The sequence below is a fragment of the Cupressus sempervirens genome, chromosome 4 (assembly GCF_028749045.1).
Source record: "Cupressus sempervirens isolate cs-2001-9-10 chromosome 4, ASM2874904v1, whole genome shotgun sequence".
Classification (NCBI taxonomy): domain Eukaryota; kingdom Viridiplantae; phylum Streptophyta; class Pinopsida; order Cupressales; family Cupressaceae; genus Cupressus; species Cupressus sempervirens.
Window position 1 is genome coordinate 440,307,004 of NC_143121.1, and position 24,929 is coordinate 440,331,932.

The 24,929-nt window shown below is 38.9% G+C and overlaps 1 protein-coding gene across 1 annotated transcript in view; it reads left to right on the forward strand.

The window, feature by feature from the left end:
- LOC149561900 (uncharacterized) overlaps positions 1–24,929 on the forward strand; it is an 80,211-nt gene that overhangs the window by 9,120 nt on the left and 46,162 nt on the right. Inside the window, exon 2 of the mRNA XM_089825418.1 lies at positions 12,470–12,624. Within this exon, the coding sequence (XP_089681544.1) occupies positions 12,470–12,624 (155 nt within the window). The remainder of the gene's footprint in view (positions 1–12,469; positions 12,625–24,929) is intronic.

Sequence of the window (24,929 nt, forward strand, 5' to 3'; positions counted from 1 at the left end):
CCGATGGTAGATCAAAGATTGGTGTTCGGTATGGATGAATTAGTGAACTCGTTCTTGTTGGACACGACGTGGTGACGTGTCTAAATGATTTTGGATGATTATATGACACTCAAGGATTGACACAAGTGTATTATTAAGATTCTAGAAGTTGTCAAATGATTTTGATTGTTCTTTATGAATTCGAATGTAAAGTAATTATGAAACGATGCAGTAAGGGAATTCATTGTGTTTATCGAGATGTGTGTTTTGGAGCGTGATGTGTGATTGATGCATTTGAAGATCTAAGGAAAATGTGTTAGGGCAAGTTTAAGGTGGTGGAACGTTTAGGGTTTCACAAAATGTTATGTATTTGATGAAGGCAAAGAATTGGTGTGTTGATCATAGTACGGTTGAAGTGTGAAGGTGCGATTAAGCCAAAGGTCAGTGTGGAATGAAGTGTTCATGAGTGTTATAGTGGATTTGATCAAGCCGAGGAGGTCCTAATCAATGGATCATTCTGCCTGTTGTTCCCTAATAGTTGCAACTGTAAAATCCCTTAACTGGGTAGATCCTAACAAGTTCTTTCTTGTAAATCCTTTAACAGAGTGACACTTTAAATAGTGTTCTAAGTCCTCTTACAAGATTACTCTTGACAGGGTAAAGCTCCTAACAGGGCTAGAGGTAAATCCCTTGACCAGGTGACACTTAACAATGTCTTTTTAACTCCTAACAAGGTGTAGTTCAGAAGAGTGCACAATTTGTGGGTAATAATTCCTACCATGTTATTCACCCAAGTTAGATTTCCACGACCAAAATATTTGTGTTATGAGTTGCATTATTCTGTGGATGTGTATGCATGTTTAATGCTTTCATTTGCTGTTATTAAGCTTATGTTGTTATAAGGTTTTGAGTGGTTGAAAAGTTGCATAATGGATAGATCATTGATTTATCCCCCTCTTAGTAATCCGATCCCTCAGGACTGACAATTGGTATCAGAGCCTAGGCCCTTTATGGTGGTGAAGCTTAATAGTGCGAGGTAAAGATCCAAGATGATGCGAAAGGAAGGTCCTAAGTTTACAAGGGAGAACTACCCAGCTTGGTGTAGAAGAATGAAGCTATATCTCAAAGGTATGGGTGAACGATATTGGAAATTGGAATCATGTGGTTACAAGATATGTCATCCCTGCAGGAACTCTCAGTGCAAATCAGTTGAGGATCCAACAAGATCATATAGTTACTATGGCGGCCACTGCAAGCACTCTTTTTGATGCAAAATTCATCAATGTCCAAGATCTGGAAACTGCTAATGAAATGTGGGGAAAGTTGAAGACTGTCTATGGTGGTGATTCACATGTGCAAAAGGCAAAGGTGGATAGCCTAAAAGGATAATTCAATGAAATGAGGATGATAGAGAATGAGAATATTGAGCAATACAGTCAAAGGATCAAAGATGTGGTTGCTTCTATTAGAGGAGTTGGAGGTACTTTTGAAGGAGAAGATATGGTAAGCCAAATTTTGAGAACTTCATTGCTATAGTATGCTATTAGGGTTTCAGCTATTCAAGAAGTAAGATCTATAGGAACAAGAGCTGTTTCACTTGATGCTTTGTTAGGAAAGTTGATAACATTTTGAGTTAAGCAATTTTGACTATAGTATACCTAAGGTAGAAGCTACATTTAAGTCATCCTTGACTCTTGCTCTATCAATGAAAGGTAAAGATGCTGTTAGTTCATCTGACCTAACATTTTAATCTAACGATTAGGAGTATATAAGGATTGAACTAAGAGAACATGAAGAGATGGAAGCACTACTAGTGAGGATGCTTCCTATAGGAGTTGGTAAGTACAAAGGTAAACTGCCCTTGAAGTGTTTCTCTTGCAAGAAGATTGGTCATATTGCTTCTAGATGTCTTGAGAAAGACAAAAATGACAAAGTCAATGAAGTACAAAGAGAAGGTTAAGAAGGCATGTTATCTAGTTGAGGAAGGAGTCACCGATGAAGAGTTTGATAGAGGAGATGAAGATGAAATTGTGTTTGTTGCAGTCAAAGATGAATCATCTGCAGTTGGTGAGAAGGCACTTGTTTCCAGCATGAATCACACAGTGACTAGATTATTGACAATGGTTGCTCTCATCATATGATAGGTGACAAAAGCAAGTCCATTGAAATGGAAGAATGCGATGATGGAGGATCGGTAAGATTTGGTAACATTCTTTTTGTCTGGTGAAAGGTAAAGGTTCTATTGCATTGAATAGTAAAACAAATTGTGATGATGTCGATTGGGTTGGAGGATTGGAATACAATTCGCTGAGTTTTGCATATTTGAATAATAAGGGATATGTGTTAGAGTTCATCAAAGGTGTGTGTAGGATTCTTGGTAAATCAAGAGATCTGATTGCTATTGGTGAATTTAGGAAAGGTAACTTGTTCCATCTTAACACTACTATTAAAAGTTGTCTAGTTGCTACATTGAGGATAGTTAGCAATGATATAAAAGGTTTTGTTATGTGAACGTTGATAGTTTGATTAATGTGAGTAAGATGAAAATTGTGACGGGATTGCCATATCTAGTTAAACCAGATAATGTGATGTGTAAAGATTGCTAGTTGGGCAAGTCAACTACTTCAAGTTTCATCAATAAGTGATACTCTCTCGAAGGTATCTTTGGTTTGGTACATACTGATTTATGTGGTCCTATGAGAAGTAGAAGCTATCATGGTGATAATTACTTTATGTTGTTTATTGATGATTCTTGTAGAATGAAGTGAGTTGTATTTCTTAAGGACAAATTTGAAGCATTTCACATGTTCAAGATATATAAGGCCAGAGTAGAGAAAGACACTAGTAAGAACCTGAAATGTCTAAGATCGAACACTTTACATGAGTTCATTGCCTATTGTGAAGAACAAGGAATCAAGAGATAGATGTCTACACCAAGGATTGCACAACCAAACAATATTGCAGAAGGGAGGAACACATTAGTTGTTGAATGTGCAAGAATACTGATGATCCGAAGGTGTTGCTAAGGTGTTTTGGAGAGAACCAGTGTGCACTGTAGCATACACACTCAATTAGGTACAGATAAAGAAAAATACAAACAATATTGACTATGAGTTGCGGTATAGTCATTCATCTAATGTACGCTATTTCAAAGTGTTTGGAAGTAGATGTTACATGAAGAATGATGAGTATACAGGAAAGTTTGATCCTAAGAGTGATGAAGGGATATTCTTAGGATACTTTACAAAGAGAAAAGCCTATAAATGTTTGAACAAGAGAACCAACAAGATAGTGGAAAGTGCAAGTGTGAGAGTTGATGAGTTCTCAGAGCATAATGATGATTCTAGCAAGAAGGAACCAAAACATTACAAAGGGATTATATATGTACAACTGGTAGAGCAAGCTGCTGAAGATGAAGATTGACAAGACAGCGAAGATGAATTGGTACAAGCAGAAGAAGAGGCTTTGAGAACCAAACTGGTATTGCCAAGGTTTGTGAAGTTAAATCATTTAGTTGATCAAATCATTGGATATAGAAGTGCTGGTGTGTTAACAAGAAGAGAGGCAAGAGAAAGTACATGTCTACTATATGATTTTGAACGAAGAACAATAAGAGAAGCATTAAAAGTTAATGATTGGGTGAAAGCAAAGAAAGAACTAGAGCAAATAGTGAAGAACAAGACTTGGATACTTGTTACTACACCGGTGGATAAAAATGTGATCGGTACTAAGTGGGTGTTCAAGATTAAGATTGATGAATTTGGTGAGGTAGTAAGAAATAAGGCTAGACTTGTTTGCAAAGGTTATGCACAAGAGAAAGGACTAGACAATGAAACATTCTACTTGCATATGTTGCATACAAGAAGTTCAAAGTGTATTAGATGGATGTCAAGTTTGCATTTCTCATTTGTCTCCTGGAAGAAGAAGTACACATTGAGCATCCTAAAGGGTTTGCCTTATCAAATAGAAAAGATATGGTGTATAAGTTGAAGAGAGCTTTGTATGGATTGAAACATGCACCTAGAGCATGGTGTGAGAGATTGCATTCCTATTTTATTAAGACTGGTTTCATTAGAACCAATGATGATGATAATGTGTATCTTAAAGTTGATAAAGAAGACAAGTAATTGATTGCAGAGATATTTGTTGATGATATAATTTTTAGAGGAAATGATGAGTTAAGTATAGCTTTTATAGATGAGATGAAGAAAGAGTTTGAGATGTCCATGATCGGTGAGATCAAATTTTTCTTTGGTTTGTAGGTGTCTCAACTTAGAGATCGAATCTACATCAATTAGTCTAAGTATGTTAGAGTATGGTGAATAGTTGCAAGCTGTCCAAGGAAGATGAGTCTAAAGAAGTGGATGAGACCTTGTGCAGGTCCATGATAGGGGAGTTGTAGTATGTTGTGCACAATATACCTAACATAACACAAGTTGGATTAGCTGCAATGTTCTCTGCTAATCATAAAGAGTTACATTTGATGGCAGTAAAGAGGATATTCAGATACTTGAAGGGGAATGAAGACTATGGTCTTTGGTATGCACGCAAAGGTAATTTTTCTTTGAACGTGTTCAAAGATGTAGACTAGGCAGGTAATGTGGATGACAGGAAGAGCACAAGTGGTGGTGCATTCTTTCTTGGTGCTAGGCTTGTGTCATGGACACGCAAAAAGCAAAATTGTATCTCTTAGTTCACAATTGAAGCTGAGCATGTTGTTGCTGATTTTAATTGTATGCAATTTGTATGGCTTAAGAAGATATTGGAAGGCCTTTAGGAGGTCGTCACTAAACCAATGGTTATCTATTGTCATAGCACAAGTGCTATAAACATATCAAAGATTCCAGTGATGCATTCTAAGACCTAGCATATTACTATTAAGTATCATTTTCTTAGAGAACAGGTGCAGGAAAAAGAGGTGAGGTTGGAATATGTGCCAACCAAGGAGCGAGTAGTTGACATATTGATAAGTAGGAGATATATTCCATAGCAAATTAAATTGTGATATTGCTGATATTGCTATTAGGCTTTAGTTGTGTGATTTGTGAGTCAAACTCATTGACCCATACTTCATGAGTAGTGGTTCACCGAACCCATCTCTCTTGAGAATGAATGGAACACTTAGCACTCATTGCATCTAGTTGATGCTCATAGAAGTGAAGTTCCGAGACTTCCCAGGAGGTCACCCATCCTAGTACTAATCCAGCTCAAGCATGCTTAACTATGTAGTTTCCTCCATGGTTAAACCCACTCTTCTTGCAATCCCATTTGAAAAACCTTCACCAAGTGTTGTGCCTTATGAACCATCCATTGCAAAGACCCTTAAGCTCATCAATTGATAAGTAGGAGATATTCTCCACAAGAAGTCAAATTGTGATATTGCTATCAGGATTTAACTGTGTGATTTGTGAGTCAACCTCATTGACCCATATTTCATGAGTAGTGGTTCACCAAGCCCATGTCTCATGCAAATGAATGGAACACTTAGCACTCATTGGATCTAGGTGATGCTCACAAAGGTGAAGCACTAGAACTTCTCGAGAGGTCACCTATCCCAGTACTTCTCTAGCTTGAGCGTGCTTAACTTTAGAGTTTCCTCTATGGTTAAACTCACTTTGCTTGCAATTTCATTTGCAAAACCTTCACCAAGTGCTGTGCCTTATGAACCATTCATTACAAAGCCCCTTAAGCCCATCAATTGATAAGTAGGAGGTATTTCTCATGACAAGTCAATTGTGGTATTGCTATCAAGATTTAACTGTGATTTGTGAGTCGAACTCATGAGAGATGGGTTCGGTGAACCACTACTCATGAAATATGGGTCGGTGAGTTTGACTCACAAATCACACAGTTAAATCTTGATAGCAATATCACAATTTTACTTGTGGAATATATCTCGTACTTATCAATTGATGAGCTTGAGGGGCTTTGTAATGAATAGTTCATAAGGCACAACACTTGGTGAAAGTTTTGCAAATGGGGTTGCAAGCAAAGTGGGTTTAACTATGGAGGAAACTTCGTAGTTAAGTGCGCTCGAGCTGGAGTAGTACTGGGATGGGTGACCTCCAGGGAAGTCTCGATGCTTCACCTTTGTGAGCATCACCTAGATTCAATGAGTGCTAAGTGTTCCTTTCATTCTCATGAGATGGGTTCGGTGAACCATTACTCATGAAATATGGGTCAATGAGTTTGACTCACAAATCACACAGTTAAATCCTAATAGCAATATCACAATTTGACTTGCTGTGGGAAGTATCTCCTACTTATCAATTGATGAGCTTAAGGGGCCTTGTAATGAATGGTTCATAAGGCACACCACTTGGTGAAGGTTTTGTAAATGGGGTTACAAGCAGAGTGGGTTTAACCATGGAGGAATCTTCGGAGTTAAGTGCGCTTGAGTTGGAGTAGTATTGGAATGGGTGACCTCCTGGGAAGTTCGGGTGCTTCACCGCTATGAGCATTACAAATGAATGCTAAGTGTTCCATTCATTCTCATGAGAAATGGGCTCGATGAACCACTACTCATGAATATGGGTCAACGAGTTTGACTCACAAATCACACAGCTAAAACCTGATAGCAATATCGCAAGTTGACATATTCATGAAGCCATTGCCTTAGGATACATTTGAGTATCTATGAGGCAGGTTGGGGGTCATTCCCCTACTTGATTTGAATTAGAAGAAGATGCTGGTGCATCAGTCCATTGCACTTATTGAATATCTTATGCATGGATTGATGTTATGGGACTACTCCTTAAGGGGAATAGTCTTATAGTCAGTACAACATAGTACAAGGAAGTGAACTAGCTTAGTGGAGAAGTCAGTGAATTTTGGGGACATGGTCAGTCAGAAGCATCCGGCACCTTTGGCATTGTTGTTAAAGGGGGAGAGAATGAGATACAACAAGCAGGAGAAATTGAGATGCAACATGTAGAGCAATGAGTATGTTGGGGAGAGAATGAGATGCTACATGCAGAGCAATGAATACAAGAGCAAATTGTAGTTGCCAAAGGGAGAAAGTATGGAAAAGGATTGTGCAGCGAAGGAGATGACAAAAAGATAGGAGATCGGTGAAAGGGAGAGTTTCCACAATTGATAGAGTACAAGTATTATTTAGAAGTTTCGTTGATTAGAAGTGTTGCCATCAATGCCAAAGGGGGAGATTATTGGCATAACTGATGCAATGATGGTAGAAGATGACTAGAGCTATCATGCTACAAATTTGGTTACATAATGATGAGTTATTGTGTTGTCATTAATGTCAAGTATTGACCTAGTGTTCTTATTAGGTTTCAAAGTATGAAAGTGATGAATGAGGTGATGCAGTGTTTGTGGTTACTATCCTTATGGGAGACTTAGGGGTGTCTCAATCAATCAAATGTATGACCGCTACTCTTTATGTGAAGGATTGAGTAAGTTATAATCACTTGAAAGTGATAGTGAAACTACTAGAGCAATTACTAACAGATTAAGTGGATCGGTCGCACAAGTAAGCAAAACATGGTTTGTAGGTGATGTGGTTACAACCGCAATGCATTTGGATGATCAGTGAGTAGGTGTTGTGAAGATAAATGAAGTTTTGGGATAAAACTATTTGTGTTGTTGAGCTGTCGATGGCTAATTGAAGATTGGTGATTGATATGGATGAGTTAGTGAATTTAGTCAAGATGGACATGATGTGGTGACGTGTCAAAATAATTTTGATAATGATATGACATTCCAAGGTGATGGAACTCTAAAATTTGACAAAATTTAGAGTCCTAAATCCTATGCCAAGTAAGTTTTTTTTTGTATGAATACGGTATAGAAGGAAAAACGGAGGAAGAACCATCAAATAAGGATTTCATATATTCAGTTTAAGCAAGCATTTTGTCTACTGATGGTCACCAAAACATTGTGCGTGAGCCACCAAATGCAGTTGCATAATACTCTTATAGAGCCAATATGTGGGCAGATAAACATCAAAGGCAGACTTATTACCACCGTTGGGGAGAAGGAGCGGACGTAATTGCACTGAGCCTTCATACTTGTTCAGAACTGAAGTTAAGATTCAGACACATCCACGCATAAGGAATTTAACTCTGTATCTGCAATGTAGTCAAGCTGAACATTCCATCATTTCAATAACACAAGAAGATTTTGTGTGAGGAAGACAAGTAGGAGCCCACGTTACTTGCCCTGTTGTCTAGACTGAACTAAGAAGATTGAGCACACAGCTTCTCTAGCAGGGATACACAATACAATATTTGAACCAAAGCCATCTCTGTAGACATGCCAACAGGAAGACCAATAGGAAGGGAAGACATAGACTATCATACCGGTGATAGAGGAAGACACCAGCAATTTGTATCTAATTTGTGATATTAGAACAATGAAAGTAAGTAGCCTTTGAGAGTTAATAGTACAATAACAGAGGATACAACATCCAAGGAAGAGGGAACACTACAAACAATCGAACCCAGACACTCAGCCAGGAAATTTATCATTAATTGTAGCTATTTAAAAGGGAATATGAAAAGGTGCGAAGGGATAAGGGCAGCAGACATAGAACAGGAGATTCTTTTTATAATACTGCAGACTCGAATTGAATTCAAACTCTTGGGAGTCTGCAACTACTTCACAGCGTGACAACAAAATTATAAGCGCATCATACAAATGCGATACCATAGAATATAACCACAAGGAAAAAACGATGGTCATTAGCAATGGACTAAGAAGGAACCTCAAAGAAATACGAAAAACAAAGATTTGTGTGTTTGCTAAACTGTGTGAACCAGATTTACCAAAACGAGGACACATAGCGATGAAGATCAAAAAAGGCCGCCGCGTCATTCAAAAGACAAAAGGAAATTGAAGTCACAAGGTGATTCAAAGGAACACAAACAAAGGAGGAACACGCAAATATTTCTTAAGTGACGGATATAAAGAATAAATCCAAAGGATCCATTCATGTGTGTAGAAAAGTTAGAGAAATCGAAGTCCAAAATGAAGCCACCATGTCCAAAGCCATGAAAGTTGAAACACAGGCAATGATACTCACCGCATATACAAAGCAATGAAAATATTTTGCCCTGGACCATCGGGAGATTTTATGCGATGGAAGAGAAAATACAATCGAAGCCATTCGCATCCAAGGTTTTGTGATTTAAATCTTGCCAGATTATTAATTTATTAAGGGAAGGATTAAGATAATTAAAATCATTCAAACTATCAAAGGCACCAAAAGTTTCTCTTCAAAGGGTGTGTTTATGTAATTTCAATATTATGACTCTTGACTTTGAAAAGTCATATCCCCAAATGAGTAGGATATAAATAGGAGTTCTTTTATTCAAAAATAGAAGATAGATTCGAACATTTAAATTCTCTTAGGAGAAAAGTATTTTTATATTATTACTGTATGGAGGAATAAGGGGTCTATTATGATTTTGTAATATAAAGTCCATTATTTTATTTCAAATAAAATAACATGTCTTTTGTTTATTTTTAAATGGCGTGAAGATTTAAACTATAGGCGAATCGTCCTTCGTAATTATATTTTAGAATTCTGTATATGATTTTTATATCAGATAAGTGGACATGGTCAATTAGCATTTTAAATTTGATCATCATAGGTATTGTGAAATATTAAATTGTTTCCGTAGCTTTGTCCAGTTTGTCTCCTGCTCAGAGAGTTAAAATTCAATTTGGACTAATTTAAGATTGCATTATAATTGTTTTGTTGCATCTGGATTATTAAAATTGTTGGCAGTATAAGTGCATTGAACATTATGAAGTTGTACGTGAATGTTCCTCGAAGTTGACTCTATCGCCCAGATTAACAAAGCACTGGTCTTTTGTTATTAAAGTCAAAAAATCTATATAGATTCCTTCTGCAAGCATCAAATTCATTATTTACAAAATTTATTCAAAACATTCAATTATCAAATATTCAGCATTCAGCTTCATTGAGTTTGGGGACTTTGCCAGTCGAAGAACTCCAAGTTTAAATTCGCTATAAAAAAACCTTGAACCAGAGAGTAAGCGTTTGAGGTAAAGGTTAACCAGCTTGGGTGTAGCGGAGCCTAAAGTGCAGGGGAATCGAGAAATATTCCTGTTTGTTGGCAAGAATTGATTGAGAAGTCATATCGGAGAAGCGATATACTCTTGGATTTCCCATCTGTGGTTTTGGGAACCAACACAAGGATTGATGGAAGCATGTCATGAAGATTCTAGGAGTTGTTTAGTCAAAACGTGTTTGAATGTTCTTTGTGAATTTGAATGTAAGGTTGATTATGAGACAACATGGTATAGGAAATTCAATGTGTGCATTGAGATGTCTGTTTTGGAGTATGATGTATAATGGATGCATTTGAAGATCTAAGGCATACATGTTAGGGCAAGTTTAAGGCGGTAATGTTTAGGGTTTCATAGAATGTTATGTATTTGATGAAGGCAAAGGAATTGGTGTATTGATCGTGGTGTAGTTGAAGTGTGAAGGTGCGATCAAGCCAAAGGTTAGCGTAGAATAAAGTGAAGTGTTTGTGTGTGTTATAGTGGATCTAATCAAGGAGAGGAAGAATTAATCAACAAATCATTCTACATGTTGTTCCCTAACAATTACAATAGTAGAATCCCTTAACCTGGTGGATCCTAATAGGTCGTTTATTGTAAGTCCTTTAATAGGGTGACACTTTAATTAGTGTTCTAAGTTCTCTAACAAGGATACTCTTGATTGGATAAGGCTCCTAGCAAGGCTATAGGTAAATCCCTTTGACTGGGTGACACTTAACAGTGTCTTTGTAACTCCTAATTGGGCATGCTTCAGAAGAGTGCAGGTACTAATTTCCAATGTGTTTCTCACCAAAGTTGGGTTTCCACAAGACCAAAATATCTGTGTTATGAGCTGCATTATTTTGTGGATGTGAATGCATGTTTAGTGCTTTCATTTGTTACTATTAAGCTTATGCTATTATAAGATTTTGAGTGGTTGAAAAGTTGCATAATTGGTAGATTACTGATTCACCCCCCTCTCAATAAGCTTATTACTAATCCAGGAAGGTTGTTTTAGGGGCTGAGTAGACCCAAACTTGCCTCGGGTGAGAATCACCATTTATGGCATCCGAGAAGGGAACTAAAGGGGCCAATAGATAGCTTCTTAAGATACCAACAACATTTGAGGTAGACGCTAGTTGCAGGTTTTGGCTCAGGCTCAATATTTCAGTAATCATAGGAACGGGGATTTCTCCATCTTCTAACCCAGTTAGGGTAGAGGCATCAACCAATTGGGTTGGGAGGGGAGGGCTTTGACAAGTTGACTGCACATTGCCTCTCGTAGAAGCCGAAATCTCAAGTAGAGGGGTATGCTTGTCTCTGTCCTTCGCAGTCAAGCCAAGAGTAGCCTTGTTCTTCATTTTCAAGTCCTGCAAACTGGGGCCTTGCAGATTATGTGGCCATTATAGTTGCAAACTTGGCATAAAAGAGTAGCATCCTCGTAAATAATGGCCTGAGTCCAGTGACTGAGCTTGGATCTAAGGAACACATAACTTAGCGAAAACCATGTGTGATTTTGCCAAGGTAACTGTATCCTCAGAGTTGTAGTGGTCAAAGGAGTCACTAATCCACATAAAGATCTGCTTATCCCAAAACTCAATGGGGAGGCCAGGTAGGCAGACCCAAATAGGTGCCATTCAATTGAGCTCGGTAGGGGGGTTGAAACTAGGCTTCCACTTTGCAAGAGTGAGAAAGTGTTTGCCGTAAAGCTAGGAACTCAGGAGGATGGAGGAGAGATCTTCCGATGCAGTGAATCTGAATAGGAACAAACATTATGTTATTTGAATAGTGCTTAATATTCTACACAATTTTCTTCCTGCAACATCATTATGCTTAATATTCACATCATTATGCTTAATATTCTACACAATTTTCTTTTTCTTCCTGCAACATTGTTTTGAATAGTGGTTGTAATTGGAGAGGTAAGCTTTTGCAAAAGTTTTTGATAATTATGTGGTCTACTTATTTTCATGCTTTATCATCGAACTTGCTTTCCTTGTATCCAGAGCTGAAGTTGTAGCAATGTGCTTTGTGCTTAATCCACTTGCTAAGCTGTTGAATATCCCACTCATAGCATTTTCCCAACCTACTTGTAAATATGTAATTTCAACTTTGGAATTAATGACTAAACTAGATGCATTCCAGTTGCTCATTGAATCTTTTGATAACATTCCTGGCATAATTGATGTATGGGCACATGAAAATTCCAAAGCATTTCATGACAATCAATATGTTTATTTTTCGTATCGGTAAAAAAAATGTATATTTTTCATATAATTAAGTATTTTGTATACGTTTCTCTCTGAATGTATGGGTAAAAGGCATGCACAAACCCTCAACTCATTTGCGTCAGATTCTAGTATCTTTTTAAGTTGTTCTATACAAATCTTGCCTCTGCGTGGAAATAAGTTACTTTTTATTGTCCTCCCTTGCACTATTTTATTCTTTGAATGTTTAATAGGTAACAGCAGTAGCAAAGCTGTTCTTGATGCATTTTTTGTCGGAAAGGCTTTTGCTGAAGCACTTAATGAGCGGATAGGGGCAGCTGTTGGAGAGTTCTTGAGTGAGATTGGCAGGTTGCAAGCAGAACAGCAAAAGCAAACTCGTGATTTTCAGGTATGTGAAATAGTTCAAATCAATGTTTGAATGAATTAAGTGAAAAGTGTAAAGATGTTTTATATTGGATTCAAAAGTTAATTGAAAATTGAAAATTGTAAAACTCACAAGTTTCAGGTGCCGTGGACAGTCTATTAGGACAATTACAATTGGTGGTAAGAACAATATATTGTTAAAATTCATCAACTTAATTATTTATGATAAAGTATGCCTCCATGGGTCATAGCCTTGATGCACATCAAAGGAGCCACTGAGAAACAGAACTGTGCTCAAACCTGCTACAGAAAGTCATAGTATAACATATAACATTGTCATACAAAGGACATAGTACAAAAACTTCTTCGGAATATAATCGGTAAAATGAAAGATCAAGATTTTTTCAATTAATCAGATATCTATAAAATGCAGAAACTTCAGATACACACACACACACACATACACACGTGTGTGTGTTGTATGTATGTATGTATCTCCATGTGTGCGTGTGGAATTTTAGAGCGCATACTATATAGTGCATCACTACAGAGTTTGACTTTGAAACTTGAACTTCAATATCAATTATACACTGCAAAATTTGAAAGTACAAACATCAACCTACAAATTACAAAGTAATAGAAGGCGGAGGGAGCGAACGATGCTAGCCATTATTAAGTACAATGACAATCCACTAAGGGCCTGCAAGTTGTGATGATGAATCTCCGATGTCCACATCTGTCTTAGTGAATTCAAGTACTCTTCATCAAACTCCTCAGTCTCTGTCAATATAGTGAAGTTGCCCTCATAAAAATGGCTCCTCTTCATATGCATTTGAATTCAGATCAATCAAATCAATCTTCAATTGTGCCCAACACACTTTGATGTGATCAACTATAATGTATAAATTTGTTACATATAAAAAACAAGTAGTGTAATTTCAAATTATAGAAAACAATAATTATAATTTATAATCAGAAATGCAAGTAAAGTTCTTGAGCAAAAAATGATGGTTGTGGTGGAAAAAATCATATTTAAACAATTCTGTATTTTAGAGTGAGTGTGTTTGATGTTCAAACTCACTCTAAGAATGTTTACAAATAGATGAACATGGTTGCTTTATAATATGCATTGACATCCTCATTAGTTTTAGGATATATATAGGGAAAAGTTGATTGCAAATGCTTGGTTTCAGATTTCTCGTGTTATACTACACAAATGTGGCAAATCCATTTCCCTACTAGTATGGAGGTAAGTTCGTAATGGCTACCTATCGATCTTGTGATTTAAAGAAGAATCTCTCAATGGATTTGAAGACATCCTTTGTCACCGTTTTAGCTAGATTGAAGGAGTCATTGTAAAGCAACATTGAGTTTAGGTAGTATCTAGCTGCATGGAGGGTAGATGGGATTTGTTGATACCATTTTATCCATACTGTAATGTTCCCAATTTCTTGAGCATCAACTTTTAGAGGATTAGCTTATTTCCTGACCCTCATAGGCTAATGGAGTTGTTTAGAGGGTTTAGTTGGCAAAACCAGAGGCTAATTCCCATTCTAGTGGTTAGGTATGTTCAAGATTGCTCTTTGTTTAAGTCAGATCGACATATTTTTTTTTCCTTGAAAAAAGGGATAAAAATTTATTCAGTCAAATCCAAGTTACAGAGCAGAGGCCAAAGGCCCATAACAACACTACATACTCCTGTCTTCCAGTAACAATTGCTCAATGATCTCCCAATACTTAGAAGGTAACTCATCCCTACCACTAATATCCCATTTACCCACATTCTTTGAAGCACTCTTTGCTAAACAATCCACCACTCTGTTCCATTCGCGAGGGATATGACGAAAGGAGATAGAGTCCAAGGAACTACAAGGGCTCAGAATTTGTCTAGCCAAAGAGGTTAGTTGCCAACAAAATCCTCCAAACTTTGGTTATTCAGCATATCCAGAACAATTTGAGAATTAGACTCATAGATGATCTTCTTTCACCTTGAAGAGCATCTGCGCTCAACAACAATATTAATAGCAAGGGCCTCCATTAGATTATTAGAATGTTGGCCCTTGTAAATAGAGAAGAGAAAAACCACACTACCATTATTACCTCTACCTATAGCCCCAATACCAGCATGACCAGGGTTCCCCCGAGAAGAATCGTCCGTATTAATCTTCAAGATCCCAGCCAGGGGAGGAGTCCACCTCCCATCCTGACAAACCCGTTGCTTAACAGGGCGAGGTCTTTTTCCAAGAGCGCATCCCCGACTGATATCCCCCAGGTTCAGATTTCTCACAATAACTTGATCACCAGGATCTATAGTTACAGACATCACACTTTGCAAAAATAGTCTCCTGAAGGCTATTAAGAATCATTTTCCACAATTGAAAGTTTCCTGATTTGGAGTTACAAAAAATCTTGCGGTTCCTTTCCAGCCAAGGGTTCCAGAGAATGAAAATTGGCCCAACCATCCAGGCAACCTGCAAGAAAGAAGTCTTCGTTGGAGGTCTGCCCAAGCTTTCCCAAAAATCAATTAGAGAGGTAGCATGAATACAGCTATGACACCAAGGCTCCCACCATCTATAACTCTCTCGAAAAAGGGCAAAGAAAACACAAGTGGGAGGCACACTCCTCATTGTGCGAACAAAGGAAGCAAATAGAAGGTCCCTAAAAACCTTGTTTGCGAAGATTCTCCCAAGTGAGGCATTTCTCCTGAGCCAACAACCATAAGACAAAATTACATTTGGGCCAAGAAAAGTTGCTACAAACCTTCTTCCACCAGTGCACTTAAGCTGGACCATGTAAGTTCCTGTCAAGTATAGCATAGCCTTGAGCCACAGTTAATTTACTTTTTGGGCTAGGACGCCAAGCCAAAATGCCCCTCCCATTAAGAGAGCTACAAAACCTATTCTCGAAAGCTTTAGAAAGAAGGGCACGATCCTCATCAGAGCCACCAACAGGCCACTCCTGAGGATCCTTCTAGCAAGTCACCTCAACCTAACCCAAACGCTTGACAATCTTAAACTGCTCCACCATAAACCATCCAGCATTAGTAAAAGTATGACAAAGAGGCTGAAGTTGGGGAAAGCTAGAGAGAATGGGAGGGTGGCCATCCCAAGAGTCCTGCCAAAATAGAGTATCCAAGCCTCTCTTACAAATCCATAAGAGACCCTCAACAAGTTGGGCTCCCTTCTTAAGAGTGACCCAAATACAAGAGCCTTTACCCAGCAAAGGAAGTTGTGGCACATTAGAGCATTCAGCACCAAAAAAGTACTTATTGGTAAGAATCTTGGCCCAATCTTGATCCTGATTGTTGCACCAACGCCAATACAACTTGGTAGCTAAAGCCATGATAACAAGAGCCATCAATCTAAGACCAAGGCCACCCACATGCTTCGGCCCACACATAGACTCCCACTTGCCAGGCTCCACTTCGAGGATAGAAGGCTATCAGACCAAAGAAATTGCCAAGATAAAAGCATCAAAGTCCCTCACAAAATTAGAGGGGGGGACTTGAATATGACACCTATAAATGGGGAGAGACTGCACCATAGTCTTTAGCAAAACCACTCTCCTAGCAAAAGATAACCATCTGTAAGTCGAGTGACTAACCTTACTCCAGAATTTATCCAAAATCCCCTGCCAGTAGCCCCTTCGCCGAGCTCCCAAGGACAAAGGGACCCCAAGGTACATCAAAGGAAGGGAATTGATTTGAAATCTAAGAATTCTAGCAATCTTGCTCTGAATAAGCTGAGTATTAAAGAAATAAATAGAAGACTTATCATCATTAATTCTCTGACTTGAGGCTTTCAAATAGGTATCCAGAGCTTTCCTGATATTCACTGCCTCACTGATTCTAACCATGCCCAACAACCTGGTGTCATCCACAAATTGAAGGTGAGAGTAGGAAGGACGATCATTTTTCCAGCTCCAACCTTGGATAAGACCCTGCCTCACTTGAATCTTAGAAACCTGCCAAGACCCTTCGCCATGATAATGAATAAGTAGGGAGATAGAGGGTCCCCTTGGCGAAGTCCCTGAGAGGCACCAAACAAATTTGAAGGTTCTCCATTAATAAGAGTTGAGAAGGAGGACAAGGTTACACAACTAAGAACCCAATTCACCCACTCCTCGTCAAACCCAAAAGTCAAAAGAATTTTCTGTAAGAACTCCCAACTCACCCAATCATAAGCTTTAGCCATGTTCAGTTTAATGAACATAGCTTTCTCCTTAGAAGTAGCCATAGAGTGGACCGCCTCCATGCTATCACAACCCCATCCAAAATTTGTCTTCCTTCAACAAAGCCACCTTGTTCAACAGAGATCAAAGAACCAAGGAATGGCTTGAGTCTCTCAGCAATCAATTTGGTTATGATCTTGAAGTCAACATTATATAACACTATAGGCCTGAATTGATCCAACTGATTAGCCCCTTCCTTCAGCATCTGTTTGTTCCTATGTGATTCCTAGACCACATCTAGGAGATAGAACTTTATTATCTCCCATAATTCTTGAAAAAACTCAATTGGAAATCCATCTGGGCCTGGGGCCTTAACTTTCTTCATATTAAACACTACTTTCTCCAATTCAGGTATCAAGATAGGGCTTAAGAGGGCACCATTCATCTTAGCAGATACAAGGCGGGGGATACAATCCAAGATGGCCCGCTCTTCAATCCTAGCAGAAAGAACCTCCCTTGTAAAGAGATTAGTAAAGTAATTGATAGCTTCTCTAGAAAAGTTCTTCACAAGAAAAGATCCGAGCTCCATCAGTTGAGACAAGAGAGGATAGAGAATTCCCTTGCCTCCGGGCCTTAACTGAATTATGGAAGAAAGCAGTGTTCCTATCCCCCTCTTGAAGCCAATCAACACGGGCTTTCTGCTTCTAGAAAATCTCCTCCCAAAGCTCCCATTCTTCCAATCCCTTAAGAGCCGAGGACTCAGCTTTACTCAGATCAGAGGTCAACCCTTGGTCACGAATTTGACGGGTAATATTATCCTGCTTGGTCTGAGCAGCAATCTTTTGAGCATGTAGATTCCCAAAATACTGTTTATTCCATCTCTTAAGCCTATACTTCACATGTTGGAGCCTCTTGCTAAAAGTAAACATGGCCGGTCCATGGGCAAGCTTCCCCTCATACCACCAATCCAACATAAGGTTAGGTATAGACAAGTCTCTTAACCACATCAGCTGAAATTTGAAAGAGGGATTTTTGGTGACTCTGTAAGAGATGATGGAGAGCTTAATAGGCTAGTGGTCAGAGCCCCTCTAGTCAATAATTTTAGGACTAGTGGTCCACCTGTTGTTCATCCATTAGCAGGAAATCAGAAATCTGTCAAGCCTTTCAGAGATAGCCTTGCCACCACATCTCCGATTATTCCATGTAAATACACCATTGGTTGGCTTCACATCAATGAGATTCAAGGAGCCAATAATATTCCTGAGCAGATTTGAAGACGGGTCCAGCCTAGCTAACCCTCCTCGTTTTTCATCCAGACTAGTAACAACATTAAAATCTCCAGCCATAATCCATGGGAGATATGGGTCCAGTGACCAGATAAATTTGATACGAGCCCATAAATGAGACTTACCTAAAAAAATCAGTAGGAGCATAGATATTGGATAAAAGACACCTTTCTCTAGTCTCAAAACTAGAGGCAACCAAAGAAATGGAAGACTGGCTGGAAATCCACCATAAGGGTGAAACTTTCCTTGGGTTCCAGAAGCAAGCCACTCCCCCCAAACTATTTAGAGCACCCACTCCTTGCCAAGAGCCTTGGGGCCAGATCCGCGAAGCACAGTTAGCCAAACCATCCATCATAAGCTTAGTTTCCTGAATAAAGACCACATCAAGAGACTAAGATTCAATTAAATTGTGAACAACCTTTTGTCTGGGGATGCTGTTGAACCCCCTTACATTCCATGACAAAACAATCAGTTATGGGGTTGGGAGAAATGAGAATCAATGGGTTTCACAGACCCAGACTCAACCAAATGTTCACCCATTATCTTCACCTTCTCTTGATCAGTCTTCCTACCACTCTTTGATGGTTTATCTAAAGGCCCCTTTTTGAAGGATTTCTGTTGTATGCCTAAGACAGGAAGAGCCTTGTTACACTTTACAGAATCACAGGTCCCCTTAGGCGTAAGGGGATCAGGAGCCACCAAGACTGAGCCCTTCGAACCTTGTGACCCTCGAAGGTCTCCAATATCCTGATTAAGAGGAGGCAAATCAATATCCAATTGTCTAGCCTGTTGGTCCCCTGGAGATATAATCGGATCCTCCTTCTGCATATCTTCAACTGGAATTTCATGCTGACCTATGGCCCCAGAAGAAAGCTCAACTGGATTACCTTCCTCTTGGACCAAGTCCCCAAGGGCATCAAACTTGATAAAGGTGCCATCAGTCCGCCTCTCCATCCAGGTTCTCTTCTTACCCTTGCCTTTGTTTCGGGACTTAACCTGAATAAATCCCTCGCCATCAACAGGTCCATTAGATAAAGGGGCCTTCCCCGTGTCCTCCCTAGAGGGACCAAGGGTAGCCAAGGAGGGGGACTTATTCCTTGGACATCTGCAATGTAAATGGCCATATTCATGGCAAATTCTGCATCTAAATGGAAGGGTCTCGTAATCCAGCTGTTGGATCCAAGAAGATGATCCTATGCAAATCTCCATAGAATTTGGCAATGGGTTATTTAAATCAACTTCGACACAAATACGGGCAAAAGAAATTACCTTATGAACTTGCGTCTTAGTAGCCGAACCCACAGGTTTTCCAAGAAGCAAAGAGATCGAGTGAAGAATATCTTCCCTCTAGAATTCCAAAGGAAGCCTTGGCAAGTGAACCCACACCGGAACTCGCGAGGGGATCTCCTAAGCAAAGTTAAATTCCATGTGCCAAGGCTTGATGAAGAGCCCCACCTGGTTTAAGAAATAAGAGCCTCCTTCAAATGCCTTATTCCTGTCCATCATGCTTGAAAAGATAACCATAAAATAGTTATTAGCTGCTAACAAAATCTCCATATCTCCATTTGGGTTCCACACCCGTTATGCCCAGGATTCCAACATAGGTAAAGAAAGGCGAAGGCCTAGAAATTTACAAATAAGGGCATGATTGCTCTAGTATTCAACATCCTCCAAGGCTTGCTCCGGTTGAATAACCAAAACTGGCCAGTCCTCTAATCTCTACAAGCATTCGTTAACTTTTCTTAAACAAATCATCCCTTTTGGAGAGGAATCACCTTCCCCTGATTGGGGTTTACCATTCAATGCCTTATTACCATCGCCCCAGAATTTTGGAGATCCCCTTTTCTTTAATCGCCTTAGCGAATTTTTTTGGAGTTGTCCAAAAGTTTTTTAATTTGAAAATTTTACACTTTGGACGCCTTCATGCCAGGAGGGCTGTGGTCGGATTTCTTTCTTCACTCGGTCTTAACTTGATTTTTCGAAGCAAGTAATTTTATCTTTAGGCCAAACAAATTTCAAAGAACAACACTTGGCAAGATAAATTTACAAATTTTTGGGCTTAGACGAATTTTGAATTGGATATAATTGTATAGACTTGAACATTTTCAAAATGATTTTTTTTTAATTTAATTGTTTTGGAAAATCTTAAATTTTCAGTGAAAAAGAAAATTTTGTGACAGTGAAATTAAATTGGAAAATTGATTTTGAATGCTAGAAAAATGATTTATTTTGGAAAAAAATTAAAGTTGCATTGAAAAATCGAAAATGAATTAAATTGCAAAATTTTGCATTAAATTGGTTAAATTTGCCTTGAAGATTTTAAAAAATATTAAAAGAGATTGGTAATTTGAGATTGAAAATAGATTTTAGCTTGCTAAATCCGATTTTAAATGATATTTTAACTACCAAAACGTTATTAAATGGAAATTTTGGCGTCTCCAAGGCTTTCTTAATTTTATTTTGCAATTTTTGGTCCTAACCCGCAATTAAATATGCAAATTTCACTATATGCAAAATTAATTTTAGCTTGGCATTTAATTGGGACCATTAATGAAATACTAATTTGATTTTCTTCTCTTATAGGGCTAGTCGGCCAGCTTGGAGGAGTGAAGGGAGTGTGGTTTAAGAGGGCTCCTGCTCTCCCATTTCTTCATTCCATCACAGCCTTCCTCTCTTGTTTGGCGATTTTTCAAGCAGCCCTTTTACGTGGTGATTTTACAAGGGGCAGCTCTATGTGTTTAGCGATTTTTTGGAGCTGCTTCCTTCTTTATGTTTGGTGATTTTCTCTTGAAGAGGCAATTTCTTGCTTGGTGATTTGTTTTGAAGAGGCTTTCAGACCTCGGCAATTTTTGTTGAGGCAGATTTTTTGTGGCTTGGCAGCATATTTTTTCTTCCAACTAGGGCTGCGATTTCTGCCCTAGACGATTTGAGGGGCAGATCAGAATATCTTCTTCTTGCTTGGTGATTGGAAAGGACTGGTTTTCTTGCAAAGGGCTGCGATTTTTTACACCGGATCTGGGCGATTTTACTTGGAGGAGGAAACACATGATCAAAAGTCTGATTTTGGGCAGAGTGTGGGCAGTTTTCAAGAGATTAAAATTCTAATTTTGCAAGGAGGCTTGAATTTTTTAAAGGTCTGATCCAAATTCAAAGAGAGCTTGGCTATTGGTAAAGGTAAAATCAAAGTAAAATTCAATTCATTTTAGAGCTGAAGATTGGTTCAAAGGCGGATTTTACTCCTTGTTCTTGCTTGGTTTTGTTTCTCTTATGTTCTTCTTGCATTCATCATCCACCACTTCATCATCCCATCTATAGGTTGAAGATTGGAGAGATAAGTCTAGATTTCATTATAGGACACTTGTGAGGCAGAAATAAGTTAGACCACCCTAGGAATGAAGTTGAGAGATATAAGTGTAGTCCATCCTAAGGTAATGAAGAGGCAGAAATAAGTGGTAGTCCCACCCCTAGGTTGAAGAGTGAAGATTGATAAGTGTAGTGATAGGAATTGGTGAGGCAGAAATAAGCTAGATTCCATCGATAGGAAAAAAGTTGGAGATCGATAAGGGTAATCCATATCACTTAGAATGAAGGGGTAGAAATAAGTGTTTAGAATGGTAGATGTTAGTGCAAGCAAGAACCCTAAGGGAACGAATACCCAAAAAGACAAGGAAGACATGATGCCTAAGACCACCTTCTCGACAGTGAGGCAAATAAGCGATACCAATATCGGCACTATAAACATGATATAACTAAAGGACATACTGAAGGAAGGGCAATCCCCCCATGACAAAGAAGATCTACAAAAGCGGAATTGTACACGTGGCAACTTTCCCTCCTACCTTGCCTTGTCCAAAATTGGTAATGGAATGTGCATCTCGGTTTGATTTGGTTAGTAAGTCCATCATTTTTGATGAAAGAAAGAGAGTGTAGCCAACATCGGCGGACAAGTGATTGAAGAAGCATTCAATATCCCCTAGAGCAAAAGCATGACAATGGTAATGATGGATCAGGCCGCTAAGTTATTCTAGGATAACCAAGAGGCTTATTTCATTCATCTAAATCAAGATTGGCTACACGAAGGCAAGAAGGGAGTTCCTAAATCATCAAGGCTTACCGTGTCAGATTTCAAATCAAAGTATGGCGATCTCATTGTACTTCTCAGCCGGATCATGGGCTGAGTTCAAGGTATGCAATTCGAAAACTCGATGTACTTTATTGATGAAATTGAAAAAGGAAAAAACAGATTTGATTGGGCTAGGATCATAAGCAAGAATCTAGAATTGCAACTTAGGACCATACAAAATCAAAGGCAATTCTATATGGCTTCCTATTTGTTCTATTTGATTGCGAGATTGTATGAAAATCCGGGACTTAAGGCCTTAGGAGTAATTGGCAATGGGCCGGGGCAATGTTTGGTGCATGAGTGTTCCACAACTTCACTTGCACAAGAACAAAGACTATAAGATATATTGTGATGCCTTTGCCATGAAAATGGTAAGGATATTGCAAGGGACACCTGCTAAGAGGCTTTCATCAGAGGCAGAAGCAAAAGTCAAGAGGTCTGGGAGTTGGTTCATCCAATTTCCACAATTCACTTATATCAGAGTAGCAGGAAGCACAATATGTCCCAAGAGGCTTCCAAGGTACCCACCCGACAAGGTAGTTTTGATGGAATTGGCTAGAAACTCAAAGGTGAGATAGGCATTACCTTCTCATTTGGAATTGACAATGATAGATGTCCCAATCCTGTTGCCTTTGCAGCTGCGGAGTAAGAATTGGAATGGTATCATCTAGCATGGTATAGAGCAAGGCAAGGATTTGATCCTAATGGTCTTATCAAGGCATCTTATGGAAATACATTCAAACATGTTCCTACTATAGAAGATTTCTGGGCCAATGCACAGGATGACTTTCACGTGAGAAAGCTAGCTTTCTCAAGATTGTTAGTGAACATGATGAGGGCAATCAGATGTAGAGGCCTTGATATTCCCGATCAACTAGAAGATGATGAAAATGTACTAAGAGAAGACTATGAAACAGTGGAGGGAACGGAGTTGAATCCAGTGGATTGGAATGATCATCAGGATCCTTCCTTGGAGGCAGTTACAAGGGCAGTTGATTTGCACACCGAGTCATGGTACAATGGGAAGTTGAAGAAACTATAAAGTCAAAGGGTACACCATACTTATGAAAAAATGAAACCAAAGGGAGGTCCAATGGAGTTAGTCGGATAGAAGGGTGAAGTAAGTAGCCAGCAGCAAGGAATAGTCAGAAGCAAGAAGAGAGGTTTGGAGGTTGAAAAGGGTAAAGAACATTAGGAACCCCTGGCAAAGAGACCGAATGCAACACCGTCAAGGGAAAGCATAATTGAGGCTAGAGGCCAAGAAGATAATACAAGTGGACAAGGGGTTGCAGTGGTGAGCTCTGATTTAGAATCAAGTGGTTACAGTGACAACACCGAGTACTCTCCTCTCTCAGAGAATCAATGTTGAGATGACATGATAATTACTAGTGAAGAAGAAGATGGGCCAATTAATATTGAGGAAGTAAGCCAAGCGCCCGAGGCTACTGGTGATGCTTTGCTAGTTGAACTAAATCTAGATTTGGGGAGATGCACTGCAACACTATGGTTAAGGCAAATGCTTATGCCAAGAGGTGAGGTAGTGACTGCTCGAACAGTTGAAGATATCTAAGGATTATTAGAAAAGGGTGATAGTAAGAACCAGAGACAAATTGCAAAAATGGTGGCAAATGTAATCAAGAGTGACAATGATGGTCACTGAAAGGTACAGATTGGTATACCAATGGTTAACAAGGCATTTGATGAGATTGTGGCTCAGGAATATGAGATACTAGAGTATAACTTGGGAAGAATCATGGATGACATGGAATGTGATGAGATCCAAGAAGGTATCGTTTCAATCAAAGAAAGGTTGAGGAAGGCAAACAAAAGGATTGTAAAGTTGGAGGCCAAGAGCAAGTATTGGAGAGATTGCCAGCCTATCCAACAATTGCATCAGGTAGCCCTTCCACAAGACAATAGGAGCAACACAGAATAGATATTGGCTCAGCTGCGTGAAGTCAAGAATTGGATCCATGATACAATCTAAGATGGGCGAAATTTCTTGCCTTCCTTTGTCTTGACATTCAGGTCATTAGTGGTTATTAGAGACAAATTCAGAACATTTGAAGGTGAGTGAAAGGATTTCCTTCCAGTCAAGGACTTAGCCATTCCCAGGCTACAAGCATTCATTGAGCTACCAGAGAAATATTTGGAAAGGGCCAAGTTAGTTGATGAAGGAGGATTGAGTACGGTGGAGTCTTGGTTTGTTGCCTTGACTATCAGATTGAGAATAATTGAAGAGGTACGGAATGAGATTGCACAGCACAGCTTAGGCGTTGACACTTCCATTTCAACCATGATGAGTGATGTTGGGGTTGCGCTTGATTTAGAAGATATCAAAGAGGAGAATGTCAGTGAGATGGAATTTGGATCGAGATTGGATGAGTTGGGGAAGGTTGCCATCAAGAAGAAACATTTGGGCACCTTTGCCTCCCTCAATGCCTTTATTGGATATGCGAAAGAATATGAGTATAATCATGAGAAAACACTGCAATTAGCGAGCAACATGACGAATTCAGATGAGCTCAAGATTAAACATACACCTTGCCCTCCCATGAAGGAATTCAACGACAAGTTAGCCAAGTTCATCACTTTGGCTAAAAAGATGAAAGAAAAGGGTAAAACTATATTAGAAGATCATTTGATGTAAGCCCAAGTGGAAAATTCTCCTTCTTGGGTAGGATTGGTGTTTGATTTTGATTGGCTACCATTTTGGTGCCTTCTCATTGGTTGCCACTTTTCCTTTTTTTC